The sequence below is a fragment of the Denticeps clupeoides genome, chromosome 15 (assembly GCF_900700375.1).
Source record: "Denticeps clupeoides chromosome 15, fDenClu1.1, whole genome shotgun sequence".
NCBI classification, from domain to species: domain Eukaryota; kingdom Metazoa; phylum Chordata; class Actinopteri; order Clupeiformes; family Denticipitidae; genus Denticeps; species Denticeps clupeoides.
The window spans coordinates 12,146,727-12,163,241 of record NC_041721.1 but is presented as its reverse complement, the minus strand read 5'-3'; the positions used below and the strand labels follow the sequence as shown (position 1 = coordinate 12,163,241).

General features: G+C 42.7%; 3 protein-coding genes across 3 annotated transcripts; all 3 read right to left on the bottom strand.

The window, feature by feature from the left end:
• Window positions 1-108: 108 nt before the first annotated feature.
• On the bottom strand, window positions 109-3,761 carry akr1b1.2 (aldo-keto reductase family 1, member B1 (aldose reductase), tandem duplicate 2). Its single transcript, XM_028954366.1, has 10 exons — window positions 3,576-3,761; window positions 3,209-3,376; window positions 2,853-2,969; window positions 2,708-2,785; window positions 2,493-2,615; window positions 1,915-2,021; window positions 1,005-1,086; window positions 852-935; window positions 680-762; window positions 109-603 (listed from the first exon to the last, which is right to left on the bottom strand). Exons 1-10 carry the CDS (start codon window positions 3,639-3,641, stop codon window positions 561-563), a joined length of 951 nt encoding a protein of 316 aa, XP_028810199.1. The 5' UTR covers window positions 3,642-3,761; the 3' UTR covers window positions 109-560.
• Window positions 3,762-4,765: 1,004 nt separating this feature from the next.
• On the bottom strand, window positions 4,766-10,334 carry prdm4 (PR domain containing 4). The gene is made up of 12 exons (XM_028954826.1): window positions 10,197-10,334; window positions 9,825-9,876; window positions 9,625-9,734; window positions 9,344-9,532; window positions 8,521-9,246; window positions 7,886-8,035; window positions 7,617-7,735; window positions 6,525-6,610; window positions 6,326-6,453; window positions 5,794-6,216; window positions 5,451-5,619; window positions 4,766-5,204 (listed from the first exon to the last, which is right to left on the bottom strand). Exons 3-12 carry the CDS (start codon window positions 9,731-9,733, stop codon window positions 4,853-4,855), a joined length of 2,451 nt encoding a protein of 816 aa, XP_028810659.1. The 5' UTR covers window position 9,734; window positions 9,825-9,876; window positions 10,197-10,334; the 3' UTR covers window positions 4,766-4,852.
• Window positions 10,335-13,988: 3,654 nt separating this feature from the next.
• Window positions 13,989-16,362, bottom strand: LOC114765272 (suppressor APC domain-containing protein 1). Its single transcript, XM_028955366.1, has 4 exons — window positions 16,047-16,362; window positions 15,609-15,743; window positions 14,806-14,943; window positions 13,989-14,619 (listed from the first exon to the last, which is right to left on the bottom strand). The coding sequence occupies exons 1-4, from the start codon at window positions 16,131-16,133 to the stop codon at window positions 14,530-14,532; spliced, it is 450 nt and encodes a 149-aa protein (XP_028811199.1). The 5' UTR covers window positions 16,134-16,362; the 3' UTR covers window positions 13,989-14,529.
• Window positions 16,363-16,515: the final 153 nt, after the last annotated feature.

Here is a 16,515-nt window from a genome sequence, read left to right as displayed (position 1 = left end):
TTTTTTTTTTTTTTTTTTAAACAGAAGTGAAAGTGTGATTTCCTCTTAGGCATGCGATTCTCATGTGACAGTGAAAACCCCCACACCTAATACATAGAAGCAGCCAAATGACCAGCAAGGACAGCTTTTATTCTCAAACTGACACCAAACACAAGGAGACGATCAGCCTTTACCGAAGTGCACCAAGAAACAAGATGAGGCAAAAGATCCCTGATACAGCCTCTGTTTTAAACAAACAGCATGTCTTGGTCCTATATGCCATTCGACTGGCAACTCTTGATGGTTCGTACTGTTTATACAGCCAAAGATACATATTGTACCTTTCAGGTTGCTCTATTCTCCCTTTATAATAATCATTAAACTGCATAATTATATTATACTTACTCAAAGTATTTAAATCTGCACTTAATAAGGCAGTTTCCATAAAGTATCACAGTAACAGGTGATCATATGGCCGAGCCATATAATTACCATATTCCCTTTCACATAAAAAGCAACAGCATGACACTTCACTCAACCACAGCAACCAAAAAGGTACACATCACAGAGCCATCTTGTTCTCAGTACTCAGCAATAAATGGGTAGTCCTTGTGTTTCAGGCCCCTAAAAACACAGATGGAGACCGGAGTCATTTTCAGTAGCTGTCATATTAAATAGGAAAGCTTCCAAAATCTCATACCAATGCATGGGGCATGCTCTGAATCCTCTGTTGAACCCAAGGATGGTCTTCATATCCTCATCGCTAAGTTCAAAATCGAACACCTATTGGAAAAAAACATGTATTTCTGAGCAAACACAAGTAGCATACCTTGTAGCATAATGCCAGGATTTAATAACATTTGAAAACTTGCATTGAAGTTCTCCTGAATGCGCTGTGGGGTGATGGATTTGGGAATAACCACCACATTCCTCTGGATATGAAAGCGGATCAGAACCTGGGGGAGGACGAGGAGATCAATTTTTGCAGAATGATGCAGTGTGGACGATAACCTCTTGTTTTGTACCTGTGCAGAGGTCTTCTTGTGCTTCTCAGCTATGGCCTGAACTTTTGGGTCATCCAGCAATGAGGGGTCTTCTGGTTTGGCCCTAAATGTTGGTACAATGAAACAGATGGGCAATTAGAAATTCCTGTTTTTATTGTTAAACTTCACAAATTATTTTAAAATATAAAATCCAACTTTGTTCATTCAGCATTTATGGACTTGAATAACTTTGTTACATAGTCATTTTGAATTATTCACTCCAGCACCTTTAAAATTCAGCCCCCTTTAGTGAAGGAGATCTTGTTTCTTTGAGAACTTAAATGTAAAGAGCCTAAATACCCAAAAGCCCACAGACACACCGTGCATTAGCTAAAGATTTCCAGGTAGATTAGTACATATTAACAAGCATTCTAACTGGATGTCTGCAATAAAAGCCCGGTATTCTAGGAATGTCCTTACATAAACCAGATTATGGTCAACTTGTAAATCCAATCTTTGGTCTGGAATGTGCTACTCACTGGCACTGGGTTGTACTGCTGCGCTATGTGTGTGATTTCATATATATATATATATATATATATATATATATATATATATATATATATATATATACACACACACACACACACACACACACACACACACACACACACACACACACACACACACACACACACCCTGACATATTTACATTTAGCTAGCACAAATCTGCTCATTTCACCTGATCATACACTTGCAGTTAAAACAAAGCCCTCTTCATTATAAAAGAAACATTGAATTTGTTTCAGCATGGCCAATTTAATACAACCACCTTTCATGCTCATTTTCTTATGGATTAAATCACATGACGTTTGGCACGTATCCATTGGGAATCGCCCACATGCATCTGGCCAGCAGTTCAAAGTGAGCCTGTATGAGAGCGTGCTCTCACCATGGTCTATCCGGTGACCCCAGGGGGCTGTATGCCGTTATGGAGATTCCTTTTGAATGGCAATATTCAATCAGTTTCTCTTGGGTCAGGTAAGGGTGGCATTCAATCTAAGAAGAAAGAAGTGAAATGCATACATTAATATTTTAAACAAAATAATTGGTATTTAACAAAAAATATAAGAATGGTTAGCGAAAAATACAAAATCCAAGTTACTGGCACCAGTGTCCAGCTACACTGCAGTGACACAGCACACTGCTGCAGGGCTAACACTAACAGTCCAAAACAGGATGGCCTATGCCAAAGAGAATAAAGATCACTGGAGAACATAACATGATTACATTTTCTGCCCTTTAATGAAAGTCTGGAAACAAGCTGGCTTTGTCCTCAATTCTGAAACACTTTAATCTGGCAGAAAGGTTATCAGTAGAAAATGTTTAAATGCTAAATATATCAAAGGGACAATTGGCAGCGTGAAAACACGATACAGCAAAAGGTCAGAGGCACAGTGTGCGGCAAGTTAAACCGTGTGTAAAACCCAGTGTAGCAGTTTAAAAGACACACGCCAGTCTGTACGATACCTGGTTGTTGGCAGGTTTGTACTTCAGTCCGGGTTTGTTCAGGATAGCTTCGATCTGCTCACGGTTGAAGTTGGAAATGCCAATGGCTTTCACAAGACCTGCATCAACCAGTTCTTCCATTCCCTGCAGAGCACCCAGCGTCAATTCAACCCACTCCAATAAAGCATTTAAATCTTGAGAACGTAAATCAACTCCTGTTAGACCAATTGACTCACTTCCCACGTTTCCAGAAAGCTGGTGTCATCACTAATCGCCAGACCGTCATTATCCAAGGGAAAAGTGTCTGTGCCATGCTGTGAATGAAGCAGTGAGCAGTGTGAGTCAGGTCAATGCAGGATGTTCTTCACCCTAATCAGTTACCTTGAAGCCCATGGGCCAGTGAACCAAGTAAAGATCCAAGTAGTCCAGTTTCAGATCACTCAAAGTCTTCTGGCAACCTTCTTTGACCTTCGACTTTTCATGGAAGGTGCACCAGAGCTACAGTAAAAAGAATTTATGAACTACAAAGTTAGGAGCTTTCACTACCCACATATGCAAAGAACATTATTAGCTAATTATCAACCCCGCTGCAACACAATGTGTCAATGTATTGGAAATTGAATAAAAATAATTTACAATTCTGTTTATCGTTTTTAATTGGTCTTGGGGAAAAAAAAAGACAAACTTCTCCACACACACACACACACACACACACACACACACACACACACACACACCTTGCTGACGATGAAGAGGTCCTCCCTCTTCACCACACCCTCCTTCAACATGGCGTCAACTCCCGCTCCCACCTCAGCCTCGTTATCATACACGAGGGCGCCATCGATGTGCCTGTACCCCGCAGAGATTGCAGCTTTCACGGCTTCTGTCACTTTGCCTGGCGGGGACTGGAAGACAAAAAAAAAAAATGCACAAGTTGCACTGCTGTATGTGCACAATGTGAGAAGTTGTGTTAAATAACAATTGTAAAAGGAATAGTGAGCATTGGAAACCAACACAATAAGAATGTATAACCACATATATATATATATATATAAGATGAAAGCTCAGCTAACTCAATGTGGAGCAGGAAAATTAATCCCGTACCTTCCATGTCCCGAGACCAACTATTGGCATCTTCGCACCAGTATTGAGTGTCACCACCGTCGCCATTATGAAATCCTGCAATAATCCGGTAATCCTCCGTGGAGAAACTTCCGAGTTTGATTCTGGCTGGAGCGCAGAGTCGCGTTGCCGCTGTTCACGCTCGAAAATCGATTAGTAGCGTCTTACCCCGTTATGACCCGTATAAGGAAGGAGTCGAGAGGGGGCGGTACATGAATATTCATTAAGCACTAACCAATCCGGTAATTAATATAATGGTATTTGGGTTTGGATGCAACCTCGTACATCAATTGTTAAAAAAATTATAAAACAGTTCCCGTTTATAAAACAAGACCAATATACAGTACAGGCCAAAAGTTTGGACACACTTTCTCATTCAATGTGTTGTCTTTATTTTCATGACCATTTACATTGGTAGATTCTCACTGAAGGCATCAGAACTATGAATGAACACATGTGGAGTTATGTACTTAACAAAAAGTGGAGACCTGAACTCCACAGTCACCGGACCTGAACCCAATGGAGATGGTTTGGGGTGAGCTGGACCGCAGAGTGAAGGCAAAGGGGCCAACAAGTGCTAAACACCTCTGGGAACTCCTTCAAGACTGTTGGAAAAGCATTTCAGGTGACGACCTCTTGAAGCTCATTGAGAGAATGCCAAGAGTGTGCAAAGCAGTAATCAGAGCAAAGGGCAGCTATTTTGAAGAAACTAGAATATAAAACATGTTTTCGCTTATTTCACCTTTTTTTTTTGTTGAGTACAATAACTCCACATGTGTTCATTAATAGTTTTGATGAGAGGTTTTAGTGAGAGGTTTTTAATATAATACATAATTTGAATAGAACATGTTTCCCAAAAGCATGAGATTGACAAACAGAAATCCTATGAAAAGAGCCATAAGGCTTGGGCCAAGTTCATGAATATGAAACCTGAACTGGAAAAAGGAGACCATTTTTAATATCCAACCCTTTTACCAGCAAGGGTGACTGAGGATAAGAGTAGAAATATTCTTTCTGAAAAGCAAAATACTGTGACTCTATGCAGACATAGTGTTATATTTGGTGCTTTCTGGTTCTGACAAATCACTCACGCAGTTGAACGAGATAATCCAGTTAGTCATATGATCAAAAACGTCCTATGGATGCTACGAATAAATGCTTGACAACAGAAATACAAAAGACGATTTTTTTAATAAAACAAAACAGATTAAGTTTTCAACATATAATAAATAATAGATGATATTGGCACAGTGCAGCCCTTAAAGATGAGGTGACAGGGTTTTGTCTGTCATGTACCCCGATACACCCAAACCACAATCCTCTCTACTGACTAAATCTACAGGTCCTTCTGCAACACCTTCCTCCTCCTCCTCCTCGTCTTCCTCTTCCTCCTCTTCTTCTTCTTCATCGTCGTCTCTCAGTGATGCACGTGTAGTCTTTGGGCCCTTGCAAATCTTCAGGTGGCGAGTCAGGTGGTATTTGGTGAGGTAGGCCTTGTTGCACTTCTCACAAATAAAGTCTCTCCTTCCATCATGAGAGTTTAGATGCTTTTTTAGGTGGTCCGACTTGAAAAATTGCTTTTCACATTTGGGACAGTGGATTTGACGTTCACTGGTTTAGAAAAATATAAAGAAGTAAAAAGGACAATTAATAGTTATGACTCATAAATTCAACCAGTATCAATAATGGATAATGGATTAATTATGGATTCCAGAATTGTTCATTTTTGCAGACACTTACAGAATGGTAAAGAATTTGTCCTAATAATAAATATACACAACAACTGCCTTAGACAATTTCTGGTATTTGAACTTTAACTAAAATAAACGAAAGAGAATTCGATTAACTTTCACTTACTGTGTGTGTGTAAGCATGTGTTGTTTGAGGTCTTGTTTTCTGATATACATTTTGTCACAGTGGTCACATTTCAGGTTTTTGGTCCCTGTGTGAATGACCATATGAGAAGCTACGTGGGCTTTCTGAGTGAAAGACTTCTCACACACGGTGCATCTGAAGTTCTTCTGACCTGAAAAAAACATTTTGAAAAGTACAGTTTAGGGTGACAAACTGTAAGATGTGTGTATTTACGTGGTGCATGTATACATTTTAATTGGGACCTATGACTATAAAATATACTATGGACTGAAAAGGAAAACAACTCTTTTCAACTGTCCATTGCAACTGTCCATTTTCGCCCCACCTGTATGAATCTTGAGGTGCATTCTCAGGTTGCTGGGGTCACTGAAGGCTTTGCTGCAGTATTCACACTTATGTGGCTTCATGCCCAGATGGCCCATTAAGTGCACATTGAGTTTAGAGGTGGTCGTGAAGGCCCGTGGGCACTCACTGCACTTGTACTTCCGTTCGCTTACTTTCCCGGTGCCGGTACCACTGCTGTGTGGTGGGTGGCATGGCCAAGGTGACGATGAAGCAGATGCTGCTGCCTCGGACCCATTCAGTTTGCCCTGCTGGTGAGCATGTTCATGAGAGGGATGCGGAGCGTGCTCCTGGGAGACAGGGCTGTGGCTCTGAGCATGGCTGCTCAAGTGAGACTTCAACTCCGCAAAAGATGAGCACTCTTTACCACAGTGGCACACCTGACCCTCTGGAACCTGAGGGATGCCTGTTAAAAAGTAGGCAGTAACTCGGTTAATTTCATACCTACAGTGCGCTAATGAGTGTACAGCAGTGTTTGGAGGTTGCAGTGGCTTTCAGGACATCCTGCTTCTCACCCAGCTGTCTGCTGTAGTCCCTGCTGTAGTAGAAGAGAAGCTCCTGCTCTGGCAGGATCTCCTGGGATGTGCAGAAGTAGAGCTTCCCATTGTCTGTGTATGCAACAAGGTTCTGTTCCTCTACAGTCCTACACAGACGAATGCATATGAGACCAATCATCATTCGACAGCAGTTTGATATTTCTTTCTCTATAATTACCTGGCTTTACGAACAAACATCATCCAGTTGCACTCATTCTCATCTGTGGTCACAATGTAAAACTCTTGGACACTGTTGAGGAACATCTGATGGGGAAAAATGACAGATATTCAAACATCTCCATCTAGTGGTTGGATCCAGGAACATTTACTAAATATTAGATATAAGGACCTACTACTAAACTGAAAAAAACACTTGCATTTACATTTACTGTATTTGGCACCCTTATCCAGAGTGACTTACAATCAGTAGTTACAGTCTACAGACAGTCCCCCTCGAGACACTCAGGGTTAAGTGAAGTGATTGTCATTGTGAAGCACAGCAAGCACAGCACACGGTCACACAACAAAATGCTTTTAACCATCACCCTTGGTGAGCAGTGGGCAGCCATGACAGACGCCCGGGGAGCAGTGTGTGGTAGTAAGTGGGGTTTGAACCTGTGACTTTGTGACTTAGTGTGTTTTAACCACTTGTCTACTGCCACCCTTACATTTTTTTACATTTACAGCATTTAGCAGATGGCCTTATCCAGAGCACCTTACAATCAGTAGTTCCCCTAGTGCAGGGGTCGGCAACCCATGGCTCTGGAGCTGCATGTGACACATTTCATCCTTGTGTATTATATTTTTTATTCTCTGTTTTTTTTTTCATTGTATTTCAAAATTTGTTGTGATCTTGTAACATTAAAATGCAATGTCTTTTTCTTTTGTTGCTCGAAATGTGAATCACAAACCCCATGTATGCTTATATTAGAGAAACGTTTCAAGCCACTTGGGGTGAGTAAAACATTTTTTGCGATATTTATTATTAACTTTAAGTTGCTAAGTTGTATAGAGTTAGCACAGTGCCAAACCTCCTCTTTTCCCTGAACATATCCGGCCGGCTTTTTAGACTTGTCCGAGTTTTTAGACGCCCCTCCATCCGTACACATGGGATCATTGCCGCTACTACAATAATTGTGGTTATTTATAGACCTCATTATTCTATATAGGGATTTTTTATCAGCACTGCCTCGGCCCAATCAAGTAGGGATGCAGTATTTAAGATGTAATTGTTCCAGATAATGAAATAAAAATATATTCTGTTACAGACCTTCCATATCTGGGGAGTGTCTTTGTCTGACCAGTCTGTGAGGTCCACATTGCTACAATGTTGGCCAACCATGGGGCCAAAGCAGGTTCGGGCAGAAATAGTTTCTTGGGCAAATACACCTGCAACACAAGCATAGGAGTCAAATCGTAAAAGATTTGGACTGATCTGACGTCAATGTTACATAACAAGAAAGATGATTAGAAGGAACAGTGAACAACCAAGAGAAATATGCTGGTGTCTTGAACAAACAGGGAGTGAAATCAACCTACCAACAGGCTCATCAGCTACTGATATGCGAAGGCACAGGGGACGGGGGAGTGAGAGGCGCGCCCTGCTCTGGATAGGCGTATCAGGGATGAAGGTGACAGGACCGTGGTCAGGGCAGTCAGATGCGTATGAACGCTCACACAAAGTGCACCCTGTGTGAAAACACAGTTAAAACACTAAGAAGCAATCAGTAAAATGCAGATATTGTAAAACTTCTGCTGAGGGCAATGTCTTCACAGGAAGTTGATAGTAGCTGGGAAGCACATCCTACTCGTTGAACAGAAAGTGAAACATTTTCAACGAGCGCGTTGGCAGTTTTGGTAACTGTCAAATTCACAAGTTTCGGATTCCTTGAATTTAATATGCTATCTGCATGCTGCAAACTGAATTTTCGTAAAACCCGAAGTTCACTTCATCTATTTTAGTCCCATGAAAATACCGCACCCAGAGATCAATGGACATTAAAAGGTCACTGATGACCTGGTCAACAAATATGAAGAGTTTAATTCGGGTGGAACAATATTCTAAATTGTATTAACAGTGTATCAAAGGCAAAAGTTTATGTGAGAAACAAAAAGAGTGTGTTATAGCAGGTGATTATTACAATTTATTCTCTAAGAAGAGGACGAATGCTTACAAATGTTGAAGGCACTGGCCATGTTTTCCTTATTAGAGGTGGAGTCTTCTAGCTGTAGGGTGGAGTTGACCAGGACCAGGCTGTTGTCGGGACCTAAGGACACCTCTGCTGTGATGGGAGACACGTTAACAGGTTCTAGTCCCAGGCCTGCAGGTCCATGAAGGGACACAGCCTCCAGTGATGGCTGTGGCACCATAGAGCCTGTAAGCACAACGCTGACCACCCCAGCGTTCAGCGCACCACCGGAGTGAAGAGAGTCTCCTGAACTCCCACCGCCAGCCCTAACCCTGCCTCCAAGGTGTTCCTGCTCCATTACCACTGGTAGCTCCAGTCCAGGCCCATGCAGGGGCATCACTCCTCCAGAAGAGTCCACCCCACCAAGTCCTTCATGGGTTTGTGCCCTACCCCCAAGCTGCTGCTGGGTTTCAGCAACAACACCTTCCATGGTGGCCAGTTCCTCGCCCATCCCGTTGGGAGACATAGGGCTGTTGACACCAGTAGTATCCAACTGCACCTCATGACCACTGCCCTGGTGGAGGTCCGGCTGGCCTCCCACCTGCCTCGAGTCTAAAGCAACCAGACCCTGTTCCAGAGGACCGCCTGGACCACTGTATGGATCCAGTGTGGAGGGGTTATTACTGGGCACGGGCAGTGACCCATCCATGTTAAGGCTACTTGGGTGAATGTACTGTGGCGGAGGGCGGTCTGCTAGGTAGGACAAAATACCTGCAACCAAATCACATTTAAAAAAAAAAAAATTAAAATATTAAATTAAACAAAACCCACTGACAAGGAACATGTTAGACATGGTTCATCTCACAACCTGGCAAAATGTGCCTGAAGTAGCTGCTCTCCAGATGAGGGTACGGTGGAGGAGGTAAACTGTAGTTTCTCTCTGGTAGGCCACACATGACCCCTCTGTCTCCGAGTGGCCCCATCGGCAGCATTAGAGACAGCGCAGAAGGTAGTGGCCCAAGCGAAGGACCCAGGCTTGGTATTGCCACTGGCATGCCTACAGAAAAACGGCAAAAAAAATAAAAGCCCCGTCCCCCTCTGCCCCGTCAACACCGGCACACCCAGCTTGCTCTTTCACGGCGCCCACACCTGGAGTGATGGAGCTGTGGGTTGGAGAGGTGGGCAGACCAAGATGACCGGCGCTCACTGGCACACTTAGCTGGTCCATTCCCACGGGGCTTAAATTCATGTCATTCATCCTGAAACAAAAAAAGAAAAAAGTCCATAAAGTACGACGTGAGAAGAGTGGTCAACTTTTCAATACACATTGCGAGCTGAAAGCACATTACCTGACTTCTGACTTTATTTCCCATTAACAGCCGGAAACGGTAAAGGCATCGGCTAGCCAAAGAGAACAAAATTATTTAGACGTATTCGAAAATGTTCAAATAACAGACGTGTACAGTTATCCGCTAATAAAGCGAACAAAGTCTTTTCTTGGCTAGTAGTCGGAGTTTAAAAAAAAAGTTTTTAAAGCGAAATTACAGTTACAGTGTTATTAGTGCAACCCTCACTGCGCAAACTAAAGCAGAGACTCTTTAGCACGTTAGCAAGTCGGCTAGGTAAACAAAGCTAGCCCAGAACTGGGCAAATGTGCATTTCCCGATTCTCCCGTGCAATTTCAAACGTGCGCTGAAATAGTAGTAGATCTCAAACTGTACTCCAGAAATCCATCACTTGCGAACGGACGCAAGGCGCTGGGAGGTGATAAATGAAGGAACGCGGTGGAGTATCGATGCTGTTTTCAGCTCGATTTCTGCGTGACAGCGCCTGTTGTTCACGCGCATGCGCACATCTAGGACGCCAGTTTGAACGACGTTGTATTCTTGCGAATAGAATAGAATAGAATAGACGTTACCAAAAATCCGTCAGAAAGTAAGTAAATCAGTAAAGAAAATGCTTTTTTTTTTTCCTTGACATGTTTATTCAGTATTTACAGATAGATGTACAATCACTTTAAAGAAAATGCTTTTTAATGTTATTTCAGTGCCATGCTGCATGCTCTGTACATTTACAGAGTGGGAACATATACACATGTTCCCTGTAAACCTCGCATCTGCGGTCGGGAGTGGGAGTGGGAGTGGGAGGGACCGCGGTTGCCAGGATATCTATCCTCATCCAAAGTCGAAGAAAGTTCGCTGACACTCTGCTCGAGGTGTTCCTGCAGGTAGGATGCGTTAAAGTATCACCTTTCTGCAGGAAATAAGGGAATTTCCTATCAATCCACCCGAGGGCATCTGATCTCAGTTTTTTGTAAATGTACGCATTTATAATTTTTTTGTTGACTTTATCGTAATTGTGCTGTGTTTGTTTATGTCTGCACCTTTATCTTCATTTGTGTGTTAATTAATCGTCAAATGCCAATTAATGTGACCAGGCAAATATGGCAGCTGATCATTCCCAGAACCTCCTGGAGAAAGTGGCCCTCAGCGTCTCCCTGGATCCCCACGGCGCGCTGGGAATACCGCTCTACACCGGGACCTTCTCCTACCTGCCCTTCCCCGCGCCCGACTGCGCGCTCGAACCCGCGTTCGTCCGCAGGCGCAACGAGCGCGAGCGGCAGCGGGTGCGCAGCGTGAACCAGGGTTACGCGCGCCTGCGCGCGCGCCTGCCCACGGAGCTGGAGGACCGGCGGCTGAGCAAGGTGGAGACGCTGCGAGCCGCCATCGGCTACATCAAGCACCTGCAGGAGCTCCTCGACCCCCCAGCAGGCCGCCACGATGAGAAATAGGAAATCGGAATCGTGTACATAGTTTGTATTTTATAATGTTCACTTGTGCGGAGCTGTATGGCTGAAAGAGGTTGTAAAAAAAAATGGGGGACCCTGGTGGCTTTGGAAAGGGTGCACCCAGAACATTGAGTTTAAAAAAAAAAGTGAACTGTTTTGGCATAAAAATAAACCGTGAACAGTATTGAAAAGCTCAGAGGTGCCATCAAATGGGCCTTTGAATAGTATTTTCTGAGTAAGGGTTGGTGCAAGTGGATCATTTTTGTGTGTGTGTCAGTATTCCTGTATATCCCTGTATAAACGACTTTAATATATATATATTTTTTTATTATTTGTTCACTGATTTTGTTGATTTTTGATGATTTTGTTCACTGACATGCTTTGAGGGAGTGGAGGGAGGATTCCCACACTACGTCTGCTTACACACGCGGAGACCAAATTAAATATTCTGCATGGAGCATTTGCAACTTTGTACTGCATGTGAATAAATCTGCTTGACACTCCCAGTGCAACACTGGTGTGTGACTTTTGCTGTCATGCAACAAATATGAATTTACAAAAGAACACAACAAAAATGTATTATTTTTTTTTTTTTATACAGTTTAACAATGTTTTGACTCTAAAGGTAATTTATTAAGCATATATTAACCGATATGAATATCAATCAGTTATTTTAGCTTAATAATTAAACACTGGAGCTGAGTGATTCCTCCTCAGCAGAACCCCTCAATAATCCTCAGATTCCGAACCGGCGCTCCCGCAGCAGCTGATGAGAGGAAGCCCCGATATGAACCACTGCATGCATGTCACCTGCATCTGCTGCCTTCGGAAACCTTGACGGATCTATGGGGAAATGCCACACGCTTCCTAATGCCATCCTCACTGATAAAGCATTAATGGAGGAGAAGGCGAGTGAGGGACCAGCAGGAACAGGCGCCAGTGAACCCTGCAGGCAAGGAAGACGGAATTTCGTTGTCAGGGAGGCATGACAGGGCCTTGACGTGATGCAGAGGGGTGAATAGGACCCGATAATTAACAAGATGCTGGTACCCTGGTCTTGATGGTTCAATGGCAAAGCACTGAAGATGGAACAGGAGCTACTTACATGAAAGCTTGTTCCGCCGTGGCTGCCATAATGGAGATTTTAATCAGATTTTAATCATGCAGGCAAAAAAGTAAATAAAAATTCCACAATTGCAGAGCTGTAACCGAACAATTTCTTGTTTTTGTTGCGTCCATTTGTTTGAATGGGAGTTTTATCAGGTTGTCACTACAAAAGCAGCAGTATGTACACACATCGTCTGTAAACACATCCATCAAAAGTTGGTCAAGTGCTTCTGGTTTTTATATTAAAAAGCAAAGATCAGGTGAACAATGCTGCCATACCACCCTGTTTCTGAGATCAGAAAACGATTGGGTGAAAAATGAAAACAACATAGTTGGAGGGCACGAACAAAAGGGTAATAAAATAACATTCAAACAACATTTTCTGGGTAAAACGGTGGTGCACACTTCAGAATACAGTCAGTGATCACCTGATCAATAGCCTCGTCACAACAATAAAACGGACCAGCATGCATCTGTACGCTTGTTTTTTTTTTTTTTTGACTTGGTTGCAGGTCACTACAGCCTGAGTGTGTTTATGCTTGAAAAGTGGTGAGCGACGGAGAGGAAGCCCGAAATGTGTCTTATCAGCTGAGCTAGAATCTGTGCAGGACCACCAGGGAAGGAATGGCTAGCGTGTTGCAACAAGGGCTTTGTGAGGTGAAACGGAAGCGAGAGCATTATCACACAGAAATCCCAGAAACGGCAATCCCACACACACACACACACACACAAACTGTACAAGCACTCAGCACTATGTATGCAGTGTTTCAGACTTCTTGGACTTTGGGCTGTGAAAACTGTTCCTTTTTCGGTCTCCTGAAGCACAAGTATACAACATTGTGGAACTTTTATGAGGTCCAAAACTCAAACAAAACAGTTGCACATGAGAAAAGTTGCGCTATGTGTTGTGTGTTATTCCATTTGCACCCTGTCTTTTTGCACACTGTGAATCTCCAAAGCTTCACAATCTTGTGCACTTGGAAATAGTGAGATGACAATAGAGTTGACAAGAGAGTGAGGAAGTGCAGTAGTTAAGGACAATTACAGACACACAAGAATGATTGAAGTGCTAGTGATGGCCCAGCGCTTAATGAAGCTGCCCCGTAATCAGAAGGTTGCCGGTTCCAATCCCGTGGTGCCACTGAGGTGCCACTGAGCAAAGCACCGTCCCCACACACTGCTCCCCGGTTGCCTGTCATTGCCGCTCACTGCTCACCAAGGGTGATGGTTAAAAGCAATTGAAAGCAAGAATGGTGCACAACTTAGAATTTTTGTTTGAGTTTCTAAATTCCATACATGGTCAAAATTATAAATATTGTCTTAAATATATGAATACATCACCTGGTGGTACTGAAAACCGAGGCATTTTAAAACATTGCAAAGATCAATGAAAATTGATTTGACATCTATAACATGTTTTATGTTTCCCAATCAATGTCAAGCAACATTAAAAGTGTAAACTCAGTGGAGAATTTATACAGTATTTACAGATGAAAAGACTAAAGTGTATAACACAATTCCTTGACAAAGAAATGACAAAGAAAATCCACAATTGACTAAACATACATGGGTAGACACACTGAAAAATTGGATAAACTTAAAATTGAAGTAATCTGCCACATACAATACTTTTGGCATTGCCATTATGTAATAAACCAAACAAACCTGCTGTCATTAGCATTATAGTAAAGAAAAAAAGATTACCCATAGGTGTACATTTGGCGGTGTAGTTTAAAAGAGCAAAAAAGATAAAAAGAAAAAGATTTTTTTAACCACTGGAATGAGAAAAAACACATTAAACAAACGACAGGTATGGTTTACTATTTTCAGTGCAGTCATAAATTCAAAAAAACATTTTTAACTGGTCGTATACTGCTCTCTCGTGGAAGAGCAACCAAATAACCTGGATACTGGAGAGTGACTGTGCAAACTCACTCACGTCCCAGAACCACTTATCCCTTTTCGGGGTCATGGTTGCCAGGACATACATGTGACAGTTGGGTGCAGGGCAGGGTCTCACCCAGGGTGTTGTACAAGGCTACAGTATAACTATGAAACCATTTACATTAGATCGGTGTAATACACACATTTACAACTGTAATCGTGAACAAAACGTTTATTAATGTTTTTCATTCGCAAAGCTTTGAAGATAGGCGCAGTCAGACATATCCTAGTTCATTCAGCTGTTGAAGGACACCGTTTCGTTCCAGTTCTAGCTTGGAGATATGGCGATTCATTTTGCTCACCTCCTGTAAGGCAGAAAAGGCGACTTTCAAACAAAAATGGAATTTCAATAACTGACCAGAAACCGGATTGGCCGGATTCCTTGTAAATAAACAGAGCACTATGACCAAGTGCAAGTCCTGACAAGATTGTTTTGTTAGAATAGGAATTAAACCGTCAACTGCATAGAACACCGTAATATAGCAACTCACCCGAACAAGCATTATGTTCCTCCATTTAAGTTCAGTGTCCAGGTCTGCACAGCACCATGCACTGGGTTCACTCATCAGATTACCCAGACTGCCATTAGCTCTCTGGATACAAGACCTGAGCAACAAGGAGGAAACACCCTTTGCAAGAAAAAAAAATGACATTAACAAAAGTAGACCTATAAGACAGATGCAAAATTCATTGGAGGACAATCCCTACATAAAGACTTGCACTCAAACTTAATCTCAAATCAATGACAAAGAAAACCAACAACTGATTAAATACACATAGAGAGACAGTCATAACTTCAACCGTAACCCCATTGTCATTCATCTGCGTTTTTATTGGCCTTATACTGCTCTCTAGTGGAACAGCAACCAAATGGCCGGTGCAACAATGTGACATGCGCTTGACATCAATTTGAGGCATGCCTTCTAAAAAAATTACATCACTGAACTAATTGACCAAAAACCAAAGTAAAAGATTTTTTTTATTTCCATTTAAGTTACTGTAAGTTACACCCCAAAAGGGTAATTCTTTTTTTTTTTTAACTGACTAAATCATCTCCCTGTCATTTCATGTCTGAGCCTCTTTCCCACACTTATCTCTGTATTAGTTTTAAACTTTAGTCTCAAGAAATAGCTAAATATTTTATTGACAGTCATAAATACAATATTAGAGAGTACTTAACTAGGATACTGTTTCAGTCTATTTGAATAAAAAAGCGTAGAGTACACTGTTTTACATTTCCATATTACCGCCACAGTAATGCTTCGGACAGGACTAGCGCTACCTCGTCCCTCACCTCAGTTCCCACGCTGGCATGTCGGGCTGTGTTCTGTTCCAGGCGCTGCTGGTACCAGAGCCGGGCCTGCTCCACAACCTGCAGGCCATCCCACAGACTGTCCTTCTCCCGCTCCAGGTCCTTTAGACGCTTCAGCTGAAGACAGAGAGGCAAGATGGAAAACAAAGCTGAGGAATGATTTAATAATGACGGTGCAGTCAGAAACAGCCTCTGCTGAAGCATTAGGCTTGTTGCTGTGTGTGAATTATGAATGTAAAATGATCTTTTCAGGTATTTGTGATGTTGTTTGAAGGAGCAGGAAACAAGATATGTAGAAAATTCCAATTTCTCTGAACTTATTCTCTATGTTGGTTTCCGAGCTTGCTTTACATCGTGTACTGCACATATGACCACACCTATTTGTCCTATTTGCTGTAAGGTAGCCGCTCTCTGACTCACCCAGAAGAAGAAGCGCTGGGCATCCATGCTGTAGAGGCTGCTCTGGAGAGGAATTATAACCACTGTGTAGGACTCAGCACAGGCCATGGGGATGCATTAATCAAAGGTCCACTGGTTGGAAGAGTCGGGCGTGGAACATGGGGACGCAAACATGAACTGTGGCGCGGCAGCTAAGATCCAGCCACGAACAGAAGACTCCGACAGGCAGTGAGGGAATGAGAGGGGCGCTGGCAGAACAGCCCCGGGGTTCGCTAATGAAAAAAATTCCACTTGTCATTGTGACAGCTGGTTTATTGACAGAGCAAGAGACATAAACTCAGTGACACGAGGTGGAAAAAACAAAAAGAAAACAGGACGGGGCAAGTGTGGTCGGGGTGTGGTGTGGCTGGCACGGGGCTGGGCTGGAAAAATGACAGCAGGACGGTCAGGACGCACTTTTTCCCTGGTGGCCCATCAATTGCACTGGTCT